The 22,336-nt window shown below is 38.5% G+C and overlaps 1 protein-coding gene across 1 annotated transcript in view; it reads right to left on the bottom strand.

Moving 5' to 3' along the window:
• Positions 1-22,336, bottom strand: part of GRM3 (glutamate metabotropic receptor 3) — a 272,607-nt gene that overhangs the window by 72,542 nt on the left and 177,729 nt on the right. The window contains exon 3 of the mRNA XM_020999788.2: positions 18,574-19,429. Within this exon, the coding sequence (XP_020855447.1) occupies positions 18,574-19,429 (856 nt within the window). The remainder of the gene's footprint in view (positions 1-18,573; positions 19,430-22,336) is intronic.

Here is a 22,336-nt window from a genome sequence, read left to right as displayed (position 1 = left end):
TGCAATTCTTCCATACACGATCTGATGAGTAGTTTTTAAAAATTCATTACAGAATCACGGGACTTGAAGACTTGGACGGGGCCTCAGCAGCCATCTACTTACAAGCTATGCAGGAAAATAATACTTCCTTCAACTGTCCCCATAAAAGTGAGGGTAGCTAGGTGATACAGTGGATAGAGTGCCAGGCGTGGAGTTGGGAGGATCTGAGTCCAAATGTGATCTTATATACTTCCTGCTGTGTGACTGTGGACAAGTCGCCTAACCCCGTTCGCCTCAGTTTCCTCATCTTTAAAATGAGTTGGAGAAGGAAAAGGTAAACCACTCTAGTATTTTTGCCAAGAATACCCCAAATGAGGTTATGGAGAGTTGGACATGAATGAAACAACTCAACAACAACACCCCCATAATACAGAGTGTTCCAAAAGTCAGTATAGTTTTAACTTTAGTAGGTTTGGGACACCATGTGCAATTTGCAAGTAGTAGTCCAGCTTCAGGGCAGATTGAATATATTGGTGCTCCTAGGGGTCCAAATACAAAATAGATGGCAAAGCCCAAGGGTGGGATGGCAGTTCATATGGCAATATCTGGGGGTCTGGAGCATATAAAGGCAGAGCCCTTGGGAAAGCTTGGTGAAACTGATTAGGCCATTATTATTAGGCCAAAAAGATAAAGACTAGTGGTTTCCCATCTTACTAGAATGATTACTGTTGGTGATTCCTTGCTCATCTATCAGTGTGAGCAGTTACATATGTTCAACCAGGTGGCAGGGAGGGCAGGTAGGTGGTAGGATCTGGTCTACCACTGTTGGGAAGTAGGGAGGGGGCTGGAAGGTTGAAGTGAAAAAGGGAATCTAGATTTTCTTCTGAAGGGTGGGGCTGGAAGTGTCTAGCTAGCGGGAGGGAAAGAATAGTATTGGCATGGAGGGCACACCATCCTTCCATTCAAGCCACAGCAGGCACCACGAGAAGCTTTATTTCATTACTAACCTTCAAGCCTCTCAGTGCCCCTGGCTACTCTCTTAAGGCTAGAATTACAACCAGCAACCCCATTCTCCAATTCCCCACAATTCTCATTTTGCTTCTGTCTTTCTCTTAAAGAATATGATTCTTGAAGGGCAACAACAGAACAAGTAGATACCCAGGAAAAGTAAGGAGCTAATAAGAGAGCACCCTAGGTGAACTTGAATCACCTCGCTCAGATGAAGTCCACCTTCCAGTATTCAAAGAGCTGACAGGATGTGATTGATGAAGCACTATGAGTGATGCTTGATAGGCTGTGGAGAATGGGAAAGGTACAGTAGGACTGGATAAGGTCAATTGCCCAGATATTTTTTTTTAAAAGAAAGAGAACAGAGCTTCCAAACGCTATTGTCAGTGAACTTGAATTCAATTCCTGGGAAAATTCTGGAAAGGATTATTTTAAAAGATGATTATTGAGCATCTAGAAAAGGAAGTTATAATTACAAAATTTCATCAAGAAGAGGCTGTGCCAGATTAACCTTATTTCCTTTTTTGACAGGTTTACTAGACTATCAGATGAGAGAATGTGAAATATGGAGCTTGCCTAGATCTTAGCAAAGAATTTGATTGTTTGTCTCAAACCATTTTAATGGAAATGATGGAGAGATGTGTATTAGATGAAGGAATAATTAGATGGATTCCAAACTCCTATAGCCAGACTCAAGAGTCATTCAATGTCAAGTTGACCAAAAGTTACCAGCAAAGTTCCCTTGAAATCTGGGCTTGGCCAGGTGCTGTTTATCACTTTTATCAGTGACTTAGATAAACACACAGATGGCATGCTAATCAGACTTGCACATGAGACAAAGCTGGGAAGTTTCACTAACAAACATCCAAAAAGATGGTGGCAAGCTAGAGCATTAGGTTATGTCTCACAAGACAAAATTCGGTAGGGATAAGTGTTTATACTCAGTGCTTATACTTGTATTTGAAAGAGTTAAATTTACAGACAGAAGATGGGAGAGGTATGGTTGTCAGCCAGAAGGTTGTCTGAAAAAGATTTGATCCCTTCATGTTAATAAACTGCAAAAATTCTCCAAACTGTCTAATGTGATGTCTTTTCATATCCCTTTGCAAGCCTCTCTTGTCCTTTTAGTATAAATTTTACTTGGAGGAGAGCTCACAAAATAAATGGAGTGTACTTTGTGGGCTACATAGATAAATTTATCGTTGAAATGGGTTATTATCTATTTGAACTTCCCCATTCCATCCTCCTTCCAGATGTTTCCCTTAAGGTGAATTTCACAAGAATAGAGATGCTCTGGACAATCTTATTATGAGCCCTGAGCCAATAGGAAAAGTGACACTCTGCTCAATGCCCACTGAAGCAGGACTGGAGGACAAGAAACAGTATCAACTACATTAAAATTTTATGAAGTAGAGAAAATGATTCACTGGTGTGGCATTGTTAAAAGATGAAGAGAAGAAACTGAACTGAAATGACTTTGTTGCTCTGTGTGTGTGTGTGTGTGTATGTGTGTGTGTGTGTGTATGTGTGTGTGTGTGTGTGTGTGTGTGTATGTGTATTGGAGAAGGAAGGGAGCAGATAAAGTAGTTGGGAAGGGATATCTATAACTTGAAGGATCATAGAAACCATCTAGACCAATTCCCTCATTTTATAGATGAGGAAATTGAGGCCTATTTAAATTACTTGTCCAAGGTCATACTGGTAGAAACAGAAATTACTGCTTGTAACAGTAAGTGACAGAGTCAAAATTCAAACTCATATCTCATTTCCAACAATGGTTGAATTAAAATCTTTAAGAAAACTGAAGGTTTTTAAAAAATTTAGTAGCTATTTCATATATGTAGAATGTCTTTCATTGTATACAAATTATTTTGAGTTGATAGTCTTATGTAACTGGCACATAGCCTTTATAGATGTCACCTCAATAGCTATAATGATAAATTCTTGTGAGGATGAAAACAGGAAAACTTTAGTATGTTCGTCATGTAGATGAAACACAATAGATCTGATTAGGTGAAGAATTTGTTCAAGGTGACCTCATTTAGTTAGGAGAATTTTTCTGTAGGGTGGGATAGATTTATTTAATAGACATTACACCTGGAATCAAGGGATTGGAGAGTTGGAGAGGACCCCGGTAGCCATCAAACCTGACCCATACACAAAAAGAAATGATCACTGTGACATATTCAGCAAGTGACCATCCACACTCTAGGCTTGAAGACCTCCATGGAGAGGTGCCCATTACCTCCTAAGGCAGCTTTCCCCCTGACATCTCTGTTTATCTTCTGCATGTTAATTCTGGTTTGGCCTTTGGGGGAAGGCTAATCCTTCCCCATAACTGGGATAGTGATAGGGATAGTGATTGGACCCATGACACCACTGGTTCAGGGAACTCCCTTTATCAATCCAGGCCTGTGCTTTCTCTGCAATGGACAGCCTTCAAGATAGCATTAGAGAGTTGCCTAGAATACTCTTAGAGGTATGTATCAGAGGTGTAATTAGCTCTTCAAATATGTGAAGTTAGGAATATCCTGCTGAACCTTTTCTTTCCAGGTTAAATATTCCCATATCCTTCAACCAAGTCTCTATATCTCCTTCTGGGCATTATCCAAACAAATAACAATAATATAACAGCAACAACATTTTTATATTGCTTTAGGGTTTGCAAAGCCCTTTACATGTTATCTGATTTGATCCTCAAATCCCTGGGAGCTAAGTGCTATTATTATCCTCATTTTACAGATGAAGGAACTGAGACTTGGGGAGGTTATCTGACTTGCCCAGAATCACACAGCTAGTAAGTGAGACTGCATTTGAATTCCAGTCTTCCTGACTCCAAGTCCAGCACACTCACTATAGGGCCACCAGTCTTCTAAAACTGGTCTGAAACTATAGCACCCAGAACCAAAAATGAAAAAATCCAGGCATTTTTTTTTAACTAAGGCAGAGTAGAGGGAGACTATCACCTTATTGCTACAAGTTACACTTCTCCAAAAAGAACCTATGTATTAGCTTTTCTTGGCTGCCACATCACATTATTGATTCATATTAAGCTTGCAGTGTCCTCAGATCTTTTTCAGACAATCTGCTGTCTGACAACCCTACCTCTTCTGTCTTATAGCTGTGAATTTAATACTTTCAAATCCAAGTATACATGCCGAATATAAACACTTATCCCTACTGGATTTTGTCTTATGAGATTCAGCCTAATGCTCTAGCTTGCCATCATCCTTTTGGACCATACCATATAGTGTGTTAGTGAAACTTCCCAGTATTGTCTCATCTGCAAGTCTGATTAACATGCCATCTGTGTGTTTATCCAAGTCATTGATAAAAGTGATAAGCAGCACCTGGCCAAGCCCAGATTTCTAGGGAACTTAACAGGTGACTTCTGGTCAACTTGACATTGAATGACTCTTGAGTCTGGCTATAGGAGTTTGGAATTCATCTAATTGTTCCATCCTCCAATACATGTCTCCATAATTTCCATAAAAATGGTTTGAGACAAACAATCAAATTCTTTGCTAAAATCTAGGTAAGCTCTATATTTAACATTCTCCTAGTAGTCTAGTAACCCTGGCAAAAAAGGAAATAAGGTTAATCTGGCATAACCTCTTCTTGATGAAATTTTGTGATTACAATTTCCTTTTCTAGATGCTTGATAATTATCTTTTAAAATAATCCTTTCCAGAATTTTCCCAGGAATTGAATTCAAGTTCACTGACAATAGTGCTAGGAGGCTCTATTCTCTTCCTCTTTTTTTTTTTTTTAATCTGGGCAATTGACCTTATCCAGTCTTATTGCATTCTTTCAAGCATCAGTCATAGTGGGTCATCAATCACACCCTGCCATCTGTTTGAGTACTAGAGGGTATAGTTCATCTGGGCTAAGTGATTCAAGTTCACCTAGGGTGCTCTCTTATTAGCTTCTTATTTATCTTGGGTATGTGCTCTTTTTAAGAAATTTTTGCTCTGTCTTTACCCTTCAAGAATCGTACTCCTTAAGAGAAAGACAAGCAAAATGAGAATTGTGGGGAATTGGAGAATGAGGTTGCTGGTTGTAATTCTAGCCTTAAGAGAGTTAATCCGGGCAGTGAGAGGCTGAGTGCTTTATATTTATCCAGGGCAACACTATCCTTCCACTAATCCAGGTTTGCAATCTTAATGCTATCTTTCATACCTAACTCTTACCCACTCGTTTGCCAGTCATTTGCCAAATCTTGTCATTTCTACCTACACAGCACCTCTCAGATGCATCCGCCCTTTTGCTACTCATACTTCTATCCGCCATTTTAGTTTTGCTGTTATTGCTGTTGAATCATTTCAGTCATGTCTGACTTGTTTGTGACTGCATTTTGGGGTTTTCTTGGCAGAGATACTGGAGTGCTTTTACATTTCCTTCTCTTGCTCATTTTTACAAATGAGGAAACTGAGGCAAACAGGATTAAAGAACTTGCCCAGGGTCACACAGCTATTAAGTGTCTGAGGCCAGATTTGAACTCTACCCCCCATGCTACCTTGTTGCCCTTACCATAGTAGTTTAGGATGTCATCATTTCTCACCTGCACTACTGTGATATCCTTTTAATGGGTCTTCCTGCCTCCGTTCTCTTCCCACTCCAATACAACTCTCACACAGCTGCTGAAGTGATTTTTCCTAAAGTACAAACCTGACTATGACATTCCCCTTCTCAACACACTGTAGTAATCTCTTGCCTCTGGGATCCAATAGGAACTTGTCTGTTTGGCATTTAAAATGCCTTACAGTGTCTCCAAACTACCTTTCTAGGTTTATGATAATTTACTCTCCCTTCACACATTCTACTCTCCAGTCTAACTGGTACAGCTGTGAGTCATACATAACACACCATTTCCCATCTACTTGGCTTTATAGTGGCTCTTTCCCATGCCTCAGATGCATCTCCTCTTTACTGCTGTCTCTTAAAATTCCTGTTTTTTTTTTAAGTTTCATTTTAAGTGCCACTTTCTACATAAAGCTCTTTCTCAACCTAATCCCTCAACCTCCTCCACCAAATTCACCTGGTATTTATCCTATAGATACCTACATGTTCCTCAGAATAGAATGTGAGCTCCTTGAGAGCAGGAACTGTTTCACATCTGTCTCCTTATCCCTATCACCTAGTACAGTGCCTTACACACAGTAGGCACTTAATGAATGCTTGTTGAGTAATTTCATAGTGTAATGGTTAGAGTTCTGGCTTTAGAGTCAGGAAGATATGGATTCAGATCCTACCTCTGAAACTTACTAGATCACCGCATTAGAAATGATCTTAATAAACTGTCACACTCTGGGCACATCACTTATCTTCTCTGAGCTTGAGCTTCCTCACCTGTAAAATGAGGGAATTTGCTCCAGAGGGATTCTAAGCTTCTTTCTAGATTTAATTAATTAAGATTAATTAATAGGTGATATGTCCATGGTCTCATAGTTTAGGAGCTGTAAGAAGAAGGACCTGAAGTAAGGTATTTCAGACTCTAAAGATAGTCTTTCATTTACTATGCCAAACTATGTCTTTTAAGTTTAAGATCTGTAGCTAAATCCTGAGTTTAACTTCTACAATTTAACGTAAAAATTTGGGTTTGCCTAATCTACAGATATAACAGAGAAATGACACAATCACTTTTCTCTATTGTTGTAAGAAATTAAAATACTTAAGAAGGTTCATTGTTTTAACAGCTACAATCTGAGAGCCCCAAGGTAAGTAAATCTCTCCTTACCTTTATCTTCTTTCCTTTTTTTTTTTTGGCTAAGCAATGGGGTCAAGTGACTTGCCTAGGGTCACGAAGCTAGTAAATGTCAAGTGTCTGAGGCTGGATTTGAACTCAGGTCCTCCTGACTCCAGGGCCAGTGCTCTATCCACTGCACCAACTAGCTGCCCCATACCTTCATTTTCCTGTTGGTCTTGACAACAAACCTGAAACCCTTTCCCATTCTAAATCCTTCAAGTTTTTCTGATCTCCTTTCAAAGCCCATCTCTAATCTCACCTGCTTTAAGAAATGTTTACTGATTAGGTAGGACATGGATTCTTCACCTCAAACACCGGCAGTGTTTCCTGGTCTTCTTTTATGTTTTAACATAAAGCAGAAGACTAATAATCTGGTTTTTGGGGTGCTCTGGCCAAGACTTAACAATCCACCATTATTTCTCAAATGTTGACTGTTATTCACCTCAATTCAACAAGCATTGATTGCATACTTACTACAGGCAAAATAATCAACTAATTAATAAGCAACTACTAAGTATCTACTCTGTGCCGAATACTGGAGATGCAAAGACAAAAGTGAAAGTCTTTGCCCTCAAGGACTTACATTGTTTGCTGGAGACAACAAGAATAGTGTGTAAAGTTGCATACAAATAATTTACAAAATAGATACCAAGTGATGAGAGGGAGGGGCCTAGCAGCCAGGCTGATCAAGGAAAGGCTTCATGTAGAGAATGAATCTTGAAGATGATTAGTGATTCTAAGAGACAGAGGTGAGGAGGCTATGCAATCCAGGCACTGAGGAGAGTCATTGCAAAGGTCTGGAAGTGAAATTGTCATATAAGGAGAGATAAAAAGGCTAGTTTGACTGAACCTTAGAGGACTAAAGGGGAATAATGTAAATATGTCTGGAAAGATAGATTGGGTCTAGTACTATGGTATGTTATAAAGATTCAAAGACAGAATTAAAAAACAAAACAAAACTTCCTGACCTTAGGAAGCTTATATTTATTTACTTCTATATAGAGTAATTAAGGTCCATAGAGGCTACAAGATTCTTTTCTTTAGGTTATGGTAACATGCAGTAGAAAAATTGAGAATCAAAATGTAAGTTTTCAACTTAAGTTTTGTGCCATTGTTGTCTAGGCATTTTTCAGTGTGTTTGACTCTTTGTGATCCTTTTTAGGGTTTTCTCGGCAAAGATACTAGAGTGGTTTGCCATTTCCTTCTCCAGCTCATTTTACAGATAAGGAAACTGAGGCAAACAAGGTTAAGTGGCTTGCCCAGGGTCACACAGCTAGTAAGTATCTAAGGCCTGATTTCAATTCAGGAAGAGGAGTTTCCTGAATTCAGGCCCAGCATTCTATCTGCTGTGCCACCTGGCTGCCCATTGTGCTATCACCTTTAAGGAACACATTTCCAAACATTCAGAGAGCAACCACTAATGTGCCTTCAGTGGTCAGCCTTCATGGTGCTTTAAGCCTTGCTATTTCATAAGAAGCAGAGATATTGCCATTCTTTCTTAATGAGAAAGAGAGAGGAAAAGCACCGGACTTGGAATCAGAAGACCCCAGTTGTAGTCTAGGCTTGGCAAGTTAACCATTATATGATGTGGGATCAGAATCTGTGGCCTCGAGGCCACAAGTGGTCTTAGCAAGTTCCTCACCTCTGTTAGGGGGAATGCAGGCACCTTGAGGACAGGGACTGTTTTAATTTTGACTTTACATCCCCAGGTCCTAGCACACCCACCTAATACTGGTTTAATAATCTTTGTTGAATTGACTTGAAAATTCACTTACTTACTTAGTTTCCTCATCTATAAAAGATGTGAATGATAACACCTACTTTGCCTACCTTGCATGAGTATTGTGCAGATCAGATGTGGGAATGAACACACATAGTATATAGCCCTGTGCAAATAAAAAGTGTTATTATTAATCAATTTAGGCTCTTGGCAAATCCTCACATACGGCTTTAGTGTTTACAAATTGCTAACTTGGGTGTGCTTTTTCTGATGAGTGTGCTCAAAATGACAAGGAAATAACTGTGTTACATTCAATCCAACAAACATTTGGTTAGCTAATTCCTGAGGATACAAAGCCCCAAATCCCTCACCCTTAAGGAGTTTACACTGTCTGTATGGGGAAACGAGGGGGTGGAGGAGAAGAATAGTACATACACAGGAAAGTATATAGAACTCCTACATGGATGAAACTGCACATCCGGCCTAAAAACATAGATAGAAGGAGGGAGTGTCATTTGAAGTGGGAGTGAACTCTAAGCGGGTGCTCAGGGAAGGTGGGGCAGTGAAGGAAGATGAGGGAGTTCGTTTCAGGAAATGTGAAGGGGCACGGGTTCAGTAAAATTCAGATCCTTCCACTCTATTATGAGAAAATGAAAACAAAGCTACAGTCTGGCCCTCAGGGAGCCATATTTTTTAATTCAGTTCCTGACTTGTAGTTTAGCTCTCTAGATTTAAGCTTAGAAGAAATCAACTAGGGGGCAGCTAGGTGGTGCATTGGATAGAACACTGGCCCTGGAGTCAGGAGGACCTAAGTTCAAATCTGGCCTCAGACACTTACTAGCTGTGTGACCCTGGGCCAATCACTTAACCCCATTGCCTAGCCCCCATCCTCCCCCCAAAAAAAAAATCAGGTAGAAGGCTGAAGAATGGAAGAAAGCTACTGTCTAACCCTGATACCTACAACTTGTCTGACCTTGGGAAAGTTGCTTAATCTACCTCAGTGTCCTCATCTGTAAAATGAAGGGGTTGGACTACGTGACTTCTGAGGTCCCTTCCAACTATGCTTGTAAAATCATTTTCCTTAACCCTTTTAAAAGTGGTACAGCTTTTGGCACATCTTCTCCTTTCACAAATAATAAAAAAGTTACATCTGTGAGACAAGTTTCTAGGCATTCTGCAAGGAATGTCCTCCAGTTCAGTAGCTCCACACATTCAAGGCCAAGTGTTGGTTTTACTAGGAGTGATTCACACTTAAACAATTGGTTCTTCTTGTGGAACAAATTGTACGCATTTGTGAGAAAATTATTTGAGGTTATTGGAATAGGACAAGGCAAAGAAACTGAACGTTTTGATTTGGGGACTGATTTTATAACCCATTAGAATGCAAGCTCCATGAGGGCAGAGATTTTTTTTCTTTCTTTATCTTTGCATCACTAATGCTTAGGGTAGGGTCTGGAAAATCATTAATAAATCCATGTTGATTGATTTTAATCATAGAATAAGAACTGGAAGAGCCCTCAAAAGCCATCTAATCTAACCTCCTCATTTCCCAAATGAGGAAACAAAGGCCCATGTTCATTAAGTGAATGGATCAAGATCACATAGGCAGTAAGGCTAAGAAAGGAATTTGAACCCCAAATTTCTGAATAGAGCCAATGCTTTTTCAGTTGTATTACACCAAATCCCTTACCTTACAAAGGGATTCTAATTGATACAGGCCCTAAACGACTATTACACATTTACAAGGGATTTAGATGGGGGTAACCCAGATTTCTCCTTCCTTAAGAATAGGGTAGATTAATTCCAAAGGATATTTGCTCATGTTTTCCTAGAGGCAAAGGGAAGAAAAGAGCAATGGTTACTATTTACCAATTTCTGCCTCCTTAGTGCTATGGAAGAGACCCAGGATTTGGAGTCAGAGAACCTCCATCCAAATCTCAGTCATGGTTTGAATCTCAATCCTGCCCCTTGCTATTTATTTGACATGGGGTAAGTCATTCAACCTCTCTTGGCCTCAATTTCCTCATCTGCAAAATGAAAGAGTATACTGGGTGGTCTTTCTAGCTCTGAATCTTTAATCCTATGATCTTATCCCCATTCCTAATTCTAATATCTTCAGTCTCTATTCCATACCCTGTCATCATAGAAATCTGCACAGCTTCCTAGGCAGTGTCATAAAGGCCTGCTATAGGAAATGTTTTGTCTAGTCCATCTTTTAGGATAGCAAGAGTGACAACAGTCTATCTTCTTTAAGATCTACTAGCAGAGGTTCCTCATCTGGTAGCCATGAACTTAAAAATAAAAAAAATACATTTGCATTTCAATATTATTGCCTTACTTTGTAATCATATGTATTCTATTTTATGCATTTAAAAACATTATTCTGAGAAAGGGTTCACAGGCTTCACCAGACTACCAAAAGGCCGCAACGCAGAAAAAGTTAAGAACCTCTGATCTATAGGAATGGGGCTTGCCTGAACTCTTTCCAATGGCTCATCTGAAAACTCATCCTTTTTCACACTTTATTGTTCTAGTTCAAGTCTAGAGGAATGAGTGGTGGCCTGAAGGTGCAAGCATGTGGGAAAACAAATGTGCAGATTGGGTCATAAAGCGATGCTCTGCCCAGAGTTCAGGACCACATGGAAGAAATGCCTGCCTTTGGGTTTCTATTTCTGTGTCAACACTGCCTTGAGTCGGATGCCTCTCCTACCTCACCGGAAATGTTGCCTTTGTCCTGCTTCAAGTTTCAACACAGAGCTCATTGTTTCCAAATGAAACAAAAGAGGAGCTGGGAGTTCAGCAACAAAACAGTAATAACAGCAGCGGAATGGACCCCAAGTGTGGGAAAATGAGGTTAGTAGCAGGCAGCTGGTGTTCCTTCCACCGTATGACCTCACAGCTGGAATCTTTTCTCCCGGTGCTAAGCCTCCACAAAACAGATGTGGAGCAGAGAGTAAACAAACAGGTTACATCATTTAGGGTGCTCCTATGGGGTCTGAAGCTTCTCATTATAAGCCCTAGGGAGCTGTCCAAAGAGAAAGGAAAAGAAAAAGAAGAGAACGTGTGTCTTTCCATTTGGGGAATTTTTGATCAGCAGAACTGGAAAGCTTTTCTGGGAATTTGTGGGAACTACAAAAAGTTCAAGAGGAGGAAACAAGATCAAGGGCTATTTGCTCTTTCAGCAACTTCAAAGTTCATTCATCTAAATATGCTCTTCCCATCTTGGCTTCCTTGCTGTGCCTTGGGTGGCTGCATGCTTTTCAAGAGTGTAGGCATGCTGGATAGGGCCAACTGAAATGTGTTCTGTGAAGGAGTGCCATAGCCCACGGGAAAAAAAAAAAAAGAAAAAGAATGCTCATGTTGGTCTGCCTGCCCTCTGTGGTTACAGACTGAAGCCGGAAAGGACCTCTTGGAGGATCTGGGTTGGAGGGATAATGCTATGTGACCTTGGCCTAATCACTGCCCCTCTCTGGGCCTCTTGTTCCTTCTTTGCTATAGAGAATGTCTTAATTTTGTATTTGTATCTCAAGCTTCCAGTGCAATGCCTGACCCAACGTAGATTCTTTGTAAATGCTTGTTGAGTGATTTATTTGTACCATGAGAGTGTTGGATTAGATATCCTTAAAAACCCATTTCAGCCCTAATGATCTGTGATTCCATCATTCCAGGGCTTTCTGTTCCTGGTTGTTTGGAACAAGGTCATGAATGTAAATATGTGAAGTGCCACAGTCTTCTATTCTAATGGCGTTTCTACTTTGTATTTGAAAGTGGTACCGAGTAATGCGTGCATAAAGAAGATTCAATGCTGTTTTGCCTCTGCCTCACTTCAGATGCACCAAAGCCTGTTTAAGCTGTAGTAGGTGGCACAGTGGATAGCGTGCCAGGCCTGAAGTCAGGAACATTCATCTTCCTGAGTTCAAATCTGGCTTCAGACATTTGCTGTGTGACCTTGGGCAAGTGACGTAGCCCTGCTTGCCTCAGCTTCCTCATCTATAAAATGAGCTGGAGAAGGAAATGGCAAACCTCTCCAATATCTTTGTCAAGAAAACCCCAAATGAAGAGTAGAACTCCATGGAAATGACTGAACAACAACAAGAGCAGAAACCTCCCCTTTATGTTCTGCAGAAGGAACAATGGAGCAGTAGAGGGGCTTTTGAGGTAGACTGCTGGTTCTCCTACCTAGTGAAGACAGAGATATCTGCAACTGCTTTGGCTCAGTCCCTCCCACCACCTACCTCACCATTCAGGACAGCCAGGTTCTCCTTACTTCTATATATTGAGTAGTCAGGACTGAGCATGTGAACATTCTCTTGCTGTCATTGATTGATTGTGTGATCTTTAGTAGCTCTCTTTCATTTTCACAGCTTGGTTTTCCCCATCCAAGAAGCATCCCTCTCTATGTGCCTTTTAAGCATTTTGAGATTCTCAGACTGAGGTGCACTGCACGGCATCCATGTGCATTGCTCATTACATGGGAACTCTTTTTTCCAGCCTTTGAAAGATCATGTGGTATTTTCTGGTTGTGATGTCTTGAGCAGCTCACATAGTAACTCAGTTCTTTATATGCTAAATGGGGATGTTAAAGTTAATGTACTCTATTTGTTATCTATAAAATGCAGGGATTGAACTAAGTGACCTTTAAGGTCCCTTCCATGTCTTTGAGTCTACGCTATAAGGCAACTGAGTATTATAGTAGAGATAGTGCCAGAACTGGAGTCAGGAAGGCCTGATTTCAAATTTATCCTCAGACACTTACTAGTTGTGTGGTCCTGGACAAGTCACTTAATCACTGTTTACCTGAGTTTCCCCCTCTATACAATGAGGGCAAGTTACATAACTTCTGTCTGCCTCAGGTTTCTCTCCTATAAAATGGGGGCTTATTCATAGCAGGGACCTTTAGGGTGATTGTGAGGACAAAATGAGATAATATTTATAAAGGTCTTTGAAAACCTTAAAGTGCTATGTGAAAGATAGCAATAATAATAATAATAATAATTAACATTTACATATTAAAGTATATTATCTCATTTGAGCCTCTTAAGAGTCCAGGTAATTAGTTACTACAGATATTATTATCTTCATTTTCAAGATAAGGAAGTTAAGGATTAGAGAGATTAAGAAAGAGAGATGAAATTTGAACCCACTGCATCCATATTCCAACTTTAGCCCTTTATCACTCATATACCATTTGTACCTCTGTATGCTATTCACCTGGCTCATTAATTCATTCAACAAATATTTATTAAACACCTACTATGTGCAAAGCTTTATGCTAGGTATTGAGGAATTGGGTGGGAGGGAGGATATAAATTTAAGATAAGTCCTAGTCCCTGCCTTCATTGATCTTGCTATTCAGGTAGATTAGACAGAAATAACTCTAATACCCAGTGCTGTATGATTAGGTAATCAGAGATGCAAAAGCCTAATGCTAATCTATTTTCTAGGAATGCTGTGCAGCAAAGTATACAGGGATGAATGTATATTTTCATGAAATTACAGAATGGCACTAACACTACATAATTGGTTAAACATCTAATAATCATATGTATTTACCCTAGTGCTTAATTGTCTTAAAGTTAAAAGCTTTGCCACCAGATGATGACCTCTATGAAATTTTTAAAATAATTTTGAAAAGCCCTACAACAAAAGAAAATTTAAATTCAATGTTTATTTTTGAACTTTGATGACAATCACTTTATTTATTTAGTTTTTATTGACATCTTTTGTTTTTTTTATGTCACTTTCATTTCCAGATACAGTCTTCTTCTTTTTCCTATGTAGAGATATATCTTTGATAATAAAGAATATAAAAGGAAGAAAAAAAAAAGAAAAGGTGCTACAAAACTAAGAAATACACCACTTGAGTCTGGCAGCATATGCAATTCCTATTCACCTGTCCAGAGAAGAGAAAGAAGTACATTTGCTTACCTCACCTTTGGGACCAAGGTCTATGATGGGCACTGAAATCATGAATGTAAGACTGTTTCCACTCTATTTCCAAATTCTGGTAGTTGAGAACATCCCAATGAGAGGTGGGATTCCCTGGCTAGAACTACAAAGCAAAAATCACTGAAAATATTTGGTTTGTGAGATTTCTGACCCATGGCTGGATCTTGTCCATCCAATTACTTGACACAGAAACCCTAGAGGTGTAGGCATTTCAAAGGCATCAACTACCCAGAATACTGATGTGATGATAAAAAGAAGCTGATCTCAGATGCAATGATGGTACGTGTTGGAAAGAGGAAGATCTCTGAGGTAACTAGGAGTTTGACAGAAGTCATGAAGTACAAGTATATTTTGCTTTATGTAATTGCTATACTCTTGAACTTTGCTTTATGCAATGGATGTGTTCCTGAAAATGTGTACATAAATTTCATTTTTATAAACTGAATGATATTTTAAGTGTTACTAGGAAGTTTGCTATTTATGGAAATTGCCTTATAAGGCAGAGGATTCTTTTTTTGAAAGTTCTGTTTGTTTTTTCAACTCTGTGTTTTCACACACAATTTCTGCAATAACAACAGCATTGTAAAGACAACCTCTATCAAAGACTTAGGAGCTGTAATCATGCAATAACCACCAATGATTCCAGAGGAATCTATTCATGATGAAATGCTATCCATCATTGCGTAGAAAGATGATGGAGTCTGAGAGAAGATGGAGTTATAATTTGGGGGAAGACATGGCCAATCTGGGAATTCATTTTGCTTAACTACATGTTTATAAAAGGAAGGTTGTTTTTCTGGCTTTCCAAATGGGGTAGGTGGTTAGCGGAAGTGAGAGAAAGACTTTTTTTGACTGAAAAAGTAAAACATAATAAATGAAAAAAAAAGTTCTATAGCACAGTGTTTGACACATAAGTACTTAATAAATGTTTGTTGATGGATCAATCCACAAAAACAAGAATGAAAGGGAACAACAACGATGCCTTGCCCTATAAAAAGGACCAGCTGTAATTGTGGAGAGGAACTCTTTCTCAGGTAAAAAAAAAAGTCTCAAGGTTAATACATAGAATTTATGATTGGAATGGATTTTTTTCCAACTCCTTTTAGCAAGCATTTTCTGAGTGTCTACTGTGAATGTGTCTAGTACCATACTCTCCTGGCTTTTGGTTGAATAGCACATTCTCAATATCTGAGAGTCTTATAGTCTTGTGGAGACTATGTTCTTAAAATGATGAGATGCATTGTCATAATTGCAATTCACTCCTCACCATCAAACAAACACAAACAAATTTCACAAAAATTCTATCACATATCTTTTTTTTTCTTTGCAAACACAAGCAGCTCAGGTTTTTATTCTTTTCTTTTCTCCTAATGCCCTTTCTTTTCCTCCATTGTGTGCTTGGCCATTTTTTAATCCTGTTTTTTAAAAAGATATTTATGTGTTTAGCTATTTCAACATCATCCCTTAGGAATTTATTCCATTGTTTACCCTTTATCGTTAAGAAAATATCCCAACTAGGAATTCTAAAGCCTCTTCTTTCCCTTTCTGTAGTTTAAGCCCATTTCTTCTTGTGCTAAGTCTTTGCAGAAAGGAGGAGTAGCTAGCAGGGTTTCACAAATGGAAAAGGAAAGAGCAAAGCAGGATCAGTTGGATCAAATATCTGTAGCTAGTCTGAATTGCAGAACTGAAGCCCATAAGAGCATCATAGAGGCTAAAAGAGTAGCATTTGGTTTTGTTGTCTAGATCATCGTATTACTTTTTGACTTGACTTTGCCAGTGGAGACCCTGTTAGTGGTGAAGAGGGAAATGCTGTGTTTATGTGCAAAATGTTAACTCTGTTTTAAGGGCATCAGAGACAGAGAGCAAGGAAGGGATGGGAAAAGGAAAGAGGAATGGGCAAATGACCTCAAAATGAATGAAAAAAATACATAAAGAAAAGATCACATGTATTTTTAGAAATACAAATGGATAGTACGTGAATAAGATGCAGTGTGCACATAAAAATGTTTGTTTATAGTAGAACAATCTAAGAACAGTCAGGATACTCTATTTCCTCTTCTAAATTACAGTCTGTTCTAATTTCTTATGTCAGTGGAAATTAATCTGAAGTTATTTAATAACAATAATAGTAATAATAATAACTGGCATTTATGTAGTGCCTTAAGATTTTCAAAGTGATTTATAAATATCTTCTTATTTGATCCTCACAACAACCCTAGGTTGGTGCTATTATTATCACCATTTTACAGATGAAGAAACTCAGGTCACAAGAGGTTAAGTGATATGCCTAGGGTCATAAAGCTAGTAAGAATCTGAGACCAGACTAGATCTCAGGTCTTCCTGATTTCAGGTCTAGTACCTTATAACTGTACTACCTAGATACTGTAAGTATTCAATTACAGTGTGTTCCCCCATTTTTAAAGTTTCATTATATTTTTATAATATACACAGTGAGATAACAGCACAGTAAAGAAAAGTAATCTTTCAGGATTATTGCTGACAACCCATTTTCACTGCTGTGTGTGTATGTGTGTGTGTGTGTGTGTGTGTGTGTGTGTGTGTGTGTGTGTAAGTAATTAGGGGGCGTGAGCTACTGTCATGGTGTAATGGAAGGAGAAGTGAATCTGAATTTAGAGGACCTGAGTCCAAATCCCACAAATGATGCTTAGTACTTGTATGAATTGGGGGAGTCATTTAACTTTTTTGGGCCCCAATTTCATCATCTGTGAAATGATGTGGTTGAACCAGCTGTTCTTTGAAATCCCCTCTAAGTCTACATCTAGGAGCCTATAAGCAAGTCCGACATTGTTGCAACATTGGCCTGATAGCTCCCAGTCTTACCCTGGGTTGATAATAAAACACTGAGCTGGTGATGGGACATTCAAGCCAGTTCTGGATGGAAGATGATGCTGTTACTTCCTCTTTCTCCGTGATCTGAGAGCATGACTTTCTATATCTTTGAGTGGGAGACATTTTATGCAAACTGTACAGTCTTGTAAAACCCTCCAATGACATGGAAAATGATTTGCATTTCAGGATAATGACATTTGGTGATTGCAATATTTTTGGCCTTTTGTGAGTAGCAATCATGCCTATCTTTTAAATGACTTGGATTTGAGTTTCAAAGGAAGCACCTTTGACATGAATACTGGAGTAGGATAAGGAGTCTCAAGGGTTTTTTTTTTATCTCTTTGAGAATGTGCTAAAAGCTTGCATTACCATATTTAGAAATAGCTTCCTTATATGCCACCTCGAGATTCTGCAGGTAAGAACAACATTTGAATGGCTTTGATCTGCCTCCGTGTTTTACTTATTCAGGATTACTACAAACAGAAACAAAGCCTCATCTCAATATACTCTTTGTGCAACATCTAGAAACCTATTTATACAGGTATGGAAACATATATAATAGAAGAAACAAAATATTAATGTCTGTAAAGCACTATAATCTGGGTCTCTCTCTTTCTTTCTTTTTCTAATTAGTCCAAAGAAGAATGTGATTTTTTTTCCCTCTTCTGCCCACTGTGGAAGTTATGAGATTCCCTGGCTCAAATTTTCCTTAAGGGATGTCTGGGTTTTCTATATCCTTATTACTCAGAGATGCACCTGGAGAAGTCAATAGGATTAAATGTCCCATGTAATATCTTCAGGTCAGCATCCAAGAGGGGATCAAACATGACATATCCCACATTTAGGAAGCTACAAATTCTCCTGCCACGGAGCTATGGGAAAAGCACAGGAGATCTTTGGTTATTACCTAGTGGACCCATCAAGATATTCCCTTAGAAATGAATAAGGACAACAAAGAACCGTAACAATAGCTGTATTTGGGCCATTTGTTAAAAAGCTTGATTTTGTAATGGGACACTGTACCAAGAACTACATGGCAGCTAGCATGTAGGGGTATTAATCCTATCATTTGCCTAAAATAAGGGCTCTTAACACTTTTTATATTATGGATCCCTTTAGCAGTCTAGTCAAACCTACGGGACCTTTCTCACAATGAGGTTTTCAAAACGAACCAAATGAAGTATATAGGATTACAAAGAAAACCAATTATATAGAAATAGTTATTAAAAAAAATAGTTCATGGACTTTAGATCAAGAACTGCAGGCCTAAAACATTCTAGGAAGTTACATCAGAAAGGAAGAACTAAAGTTATATATTTACCTGTGAAATTGATTTTTAGCAAGTAATCTGTATACAGCTTTTTTCCATCTAGAATCTTCATGGCTTCACAGAGCTTGGTAGTGTTTGGGCAGAGGGTCCTCTGCATCTTGTGTAGGGCATGGGCCATAGCATACACAGCATTCACCACAAACATAATTTTAGACTCCTGCTCATAATTGGTGCTGTCAATTGCTAGATGCTTGTCACAGGCCCTCCGGTGTGATCTTTTACCTTGTAGGCTGCATTGGAATTTCTGTTCCCAGAAGTCTCTAAACCAGGGGTTTCGGTGGTTGTTGTAAGGGTTGAGGCTCTGGAAATAGCGATCAAACTCACGGACGGGATGGGAAGCCAGTTCTAAGGTGATGGCTCCATAGGCCACATGCTCATTGCCCTTGACAATGCTCTCCTGGGCACCCCACCCATCACTGGCGATCCATGTGAAGGAAGCGTTGAAGCGGCTTGCAGCAGCAATCAGCTCCCGGGAGTCATCACTTCTCATAAACAGGACAACTACTTGAGCATTGGGCTTTTGGAGCAGCTCCCGGACGACACTGTCATAAGACTTTCGGATGTTGGATCTGCCTACCTTTTCAGAGGTGGCAATGCAAATGTTGCGAAGACGGGCCTCCTGCTCAAAGGCTTCAATTCCTGTCTCACCATAGTCACCCTCTGAGGCCACCGTTGACACATAGGTCCAGTTGAAGAAACGCAAGATCTCCGCCATGGCCTTAGCCTGGTAGAAGTCTGGGGGCACAGTCCTGGCAAAATAATCATAGCGTGACTTGTCGCTTAGTTTGGCACTGGTGGATGCGTAGCTTATCTGGGGGATCTGGAAGAGCCTTAGCAGATTTGCCACCTGTGTTATATGAAATAATAATGATAGTGAAAATAAGGATAATAATGAAGACAATAGTATCACATAGATTGATAGCTTTCATCACAAATTTTGATGTGGGAGAAATCTTACAGATCATTTAGTATAGTCCATTTTATTTTATTAAAAATAATTAATTTATTATGATTATGATTATTTTTTTTTAGGGTGAACCTGAGTCTCTCTATCTCGTGGACCCAATCCTACTAGTAGTTGGCACAGAAACCTTGACATGCTCCATTTCTTTTTTTAAAATAAATTTTTAAAAATGATTTTCCCTTTAAATTTTGAGTTCCACATTCTCTCTCCCCCACCCTCCCACCCACTGAGAAGAAAAGCAAACTGATATCAATTACATACATGAAATCATGCAAAACATATTTCCATATTAGTCATATCACAAAAAAGCACCAAAATTAAAGTGAGACAGTTACACTTTAATTTTCACACAGAGTTCATCAGTTCTCTCTCTGGAGATAGATAACATTTTTTTTTCATCATGAGTCCTTTGGAATTGTCTTAGATTATTATATTGATCAGAGTAGCCAGATCTTTTACAATTGATCATTTTAACATTGCCATTACTGTGTACAATGATCTCCTAGTTCTTCTCACTTTACTTTGCATCAGTTCGTATAGGTCTTGCCATGTTTTCCTCCCCTAAAACCAACCCCTCATAATTTCTTATAGTACAATAATACTCAATCACAATCATATACTACAACTTGTTCAGCTATTCTCTGATTGATGATCATCCCCTCAATTTCCAATTCTTTGCTAGAACAAAAAGCTTGCTATAAATATTCTTGTACATATAGGTCCTTCTTTTTCTTTGATCTTTTTGGGGTACAGACCTAGTAGTGGTGTTTCTGAGTCACAGGGTATACAGAGTTTTATAGTCCTTTGGGTATAGTTCCAAATTGTTCTCCAGAATGATTGGACTAATTCATAATTCCACCAACAGTTTATTAGTGTACCTATTTTCCCTCAATCCCCTTAGCATTGTCACTTCTGATAAGTATGTGGTAGTACCTCAGAGTCATTTTAATTTGTACTTCTTTGATGAGTATTGATTTAGAACATTTTTTCATATGACTATAGATAGCTTTGATTTCTTCTTCTGAAAGCTGCCTGTTCATACCTTTTGACCATTTATCAATTGTGGAATGCCTCTTATTCATATAAATTTGACTCAGTTCCCCATATATTTGAGAAATGGGGATTTATCAGAGGATCTTGCTTTAGAAATTTTTGATATTACTTCATTGTCTATGGTACCTTTTAGTAAAACGTAGTTTCTCTGATGAGGTCTATTTTTCTTTTGCTTTGTCTGAGGTCATGATTACTACCCTTGCCTTTTTCACTTCAGCTGAAGCATAACAGATTCTACTCTAGCCCTTTATTTTAACTCTGTGTATGTCTCTGTATTTCAAGTGTGTCTCTTGTGAAAAACATATAGTTGGATTCCGGTTTCTAATCCATTCTGCTATCCACTTCCATTTTACAGGTGAACTCATCCCATTTACATTCACAGTTATGATTACTAACTGTGTATTTTCCTCCAACTCATTTTCTTCTGTTTATTTTTCTCTCTGTCTTTTTATCCTGTTCCTCTTCAAACATCTTATTTACTTCTGACCGTCGCCTCTTTTAATCTACCCTCCCTTTTATCATCTTCCCCAACCCTGTATGTCTCATCACCTCCCCCTCTTAATTACCTATTACATCAGATAGATTTATATAACCAACTGAATGTATGTATGTGTGTATGTATTCTTCCCTCTTTGAACTAATTCCAACGAGAACGAGGTCCAAATCTTGCTTGCCATTCCAACTTCCTCCTACCTTCCACTGTAAAAGCTCTTTCTTGCATGCCTCTTTTATGTAAGAAAAATTTCCCCATTTTACCCCTCCCTTCCCCCCTTTCCCAGTGCATGTCTCTTTCTCACTCTTTCATTTTTTTGGTGATAATTCCAACATAGTTTACTCACTCTCATGTCCTCCTTCTACCTATTCTAATAATAGTAAAGTTCTTACAAATTACAAATATCATCTTCCCATATAGTAATGTAAACAGTTTAAACATCTCTTATGACTTCTCTTACATGTTTATCTTTTTATGCTTCTCCTGAGTTTTGAGCTTGAATGTAAAATTTTCTATTCACCTATCACCTTTTCATTAGGAATGCTTGAAAGTTATTTTTTTCATTAAATACAATTTTTCTCCCCTGAATTACACACAGCTTTTCTGGGTAGATTATTCCTGGTTGTAATCGTAGTTCCTTTGGCCTTCCAAGATCTCATATTCCAAGCCCTCTGGCTTCTTTAACATGGAAGCTGTTAAATCTTGTGATTCTGACTGTGAGTCCATGATATATGAATTGTTTCTTTCTGGCAGCTTGCAATATTTTCTCCTTGACCTGGGAGCTCTTAAAGTTGACTACTGTATTCTTGGGAGTTTTCATTTAGGAATTTCTGCCATCACTTGATTCTTTCAATCTCTATTTTACCCTCTAGATCTAAGATATTAGGGCAATTTTCCTTGATAATTTCTTGAAATATGATGTTGAGGCTCATTTTTTTGATCATGGCTTAATAATAGCAATAATTCTTAATAATAATAACTCTTAAATTATCTCTCCTCAATTTATTTTCCAGGCCAGTTGTTTTTCTGATGAGATAATTTCACATTTTCTTTTTTTTTTATTTGTTTGACTTTTATTGTTTTTTGGTGTCTTATGGAGTTATCAGTTTCCAGGTGCCCAATTTTAATTTTTAAGGAATTATTTTCTTCAGTGAACTTTTGTACCTCTTTTTCCATTTGGTCAATTCTGCTTTTTATGGAGTTCTTTTCTTCAGTGAAATTTTGTGCCTCTTTTACCATTAGGC

The sequence above is a fragment of the Phascolarctos cinereus genome, unplaced genomic scaffold (assembly GCF_003287225.1).
Source record: "Phascolarctos cinereus isolate Bilbo 61053 unplaced genomic scaffold, phaCin_HiC Scaffold_1;HRSCAF=81, whole genome shotgun sequence".
NCBI classification, from domain to species: Eukaryota; Metazoa; Chordata; class Mammalia; order Diprotodontia; family Phascolarctidae; genus Phascolarctos; species Phascolarctos cinereus.
Note: the sequence above shows the minus strand (reverse complement) of the source record. Positions and strands in the feature narration are given on the sequence as shown.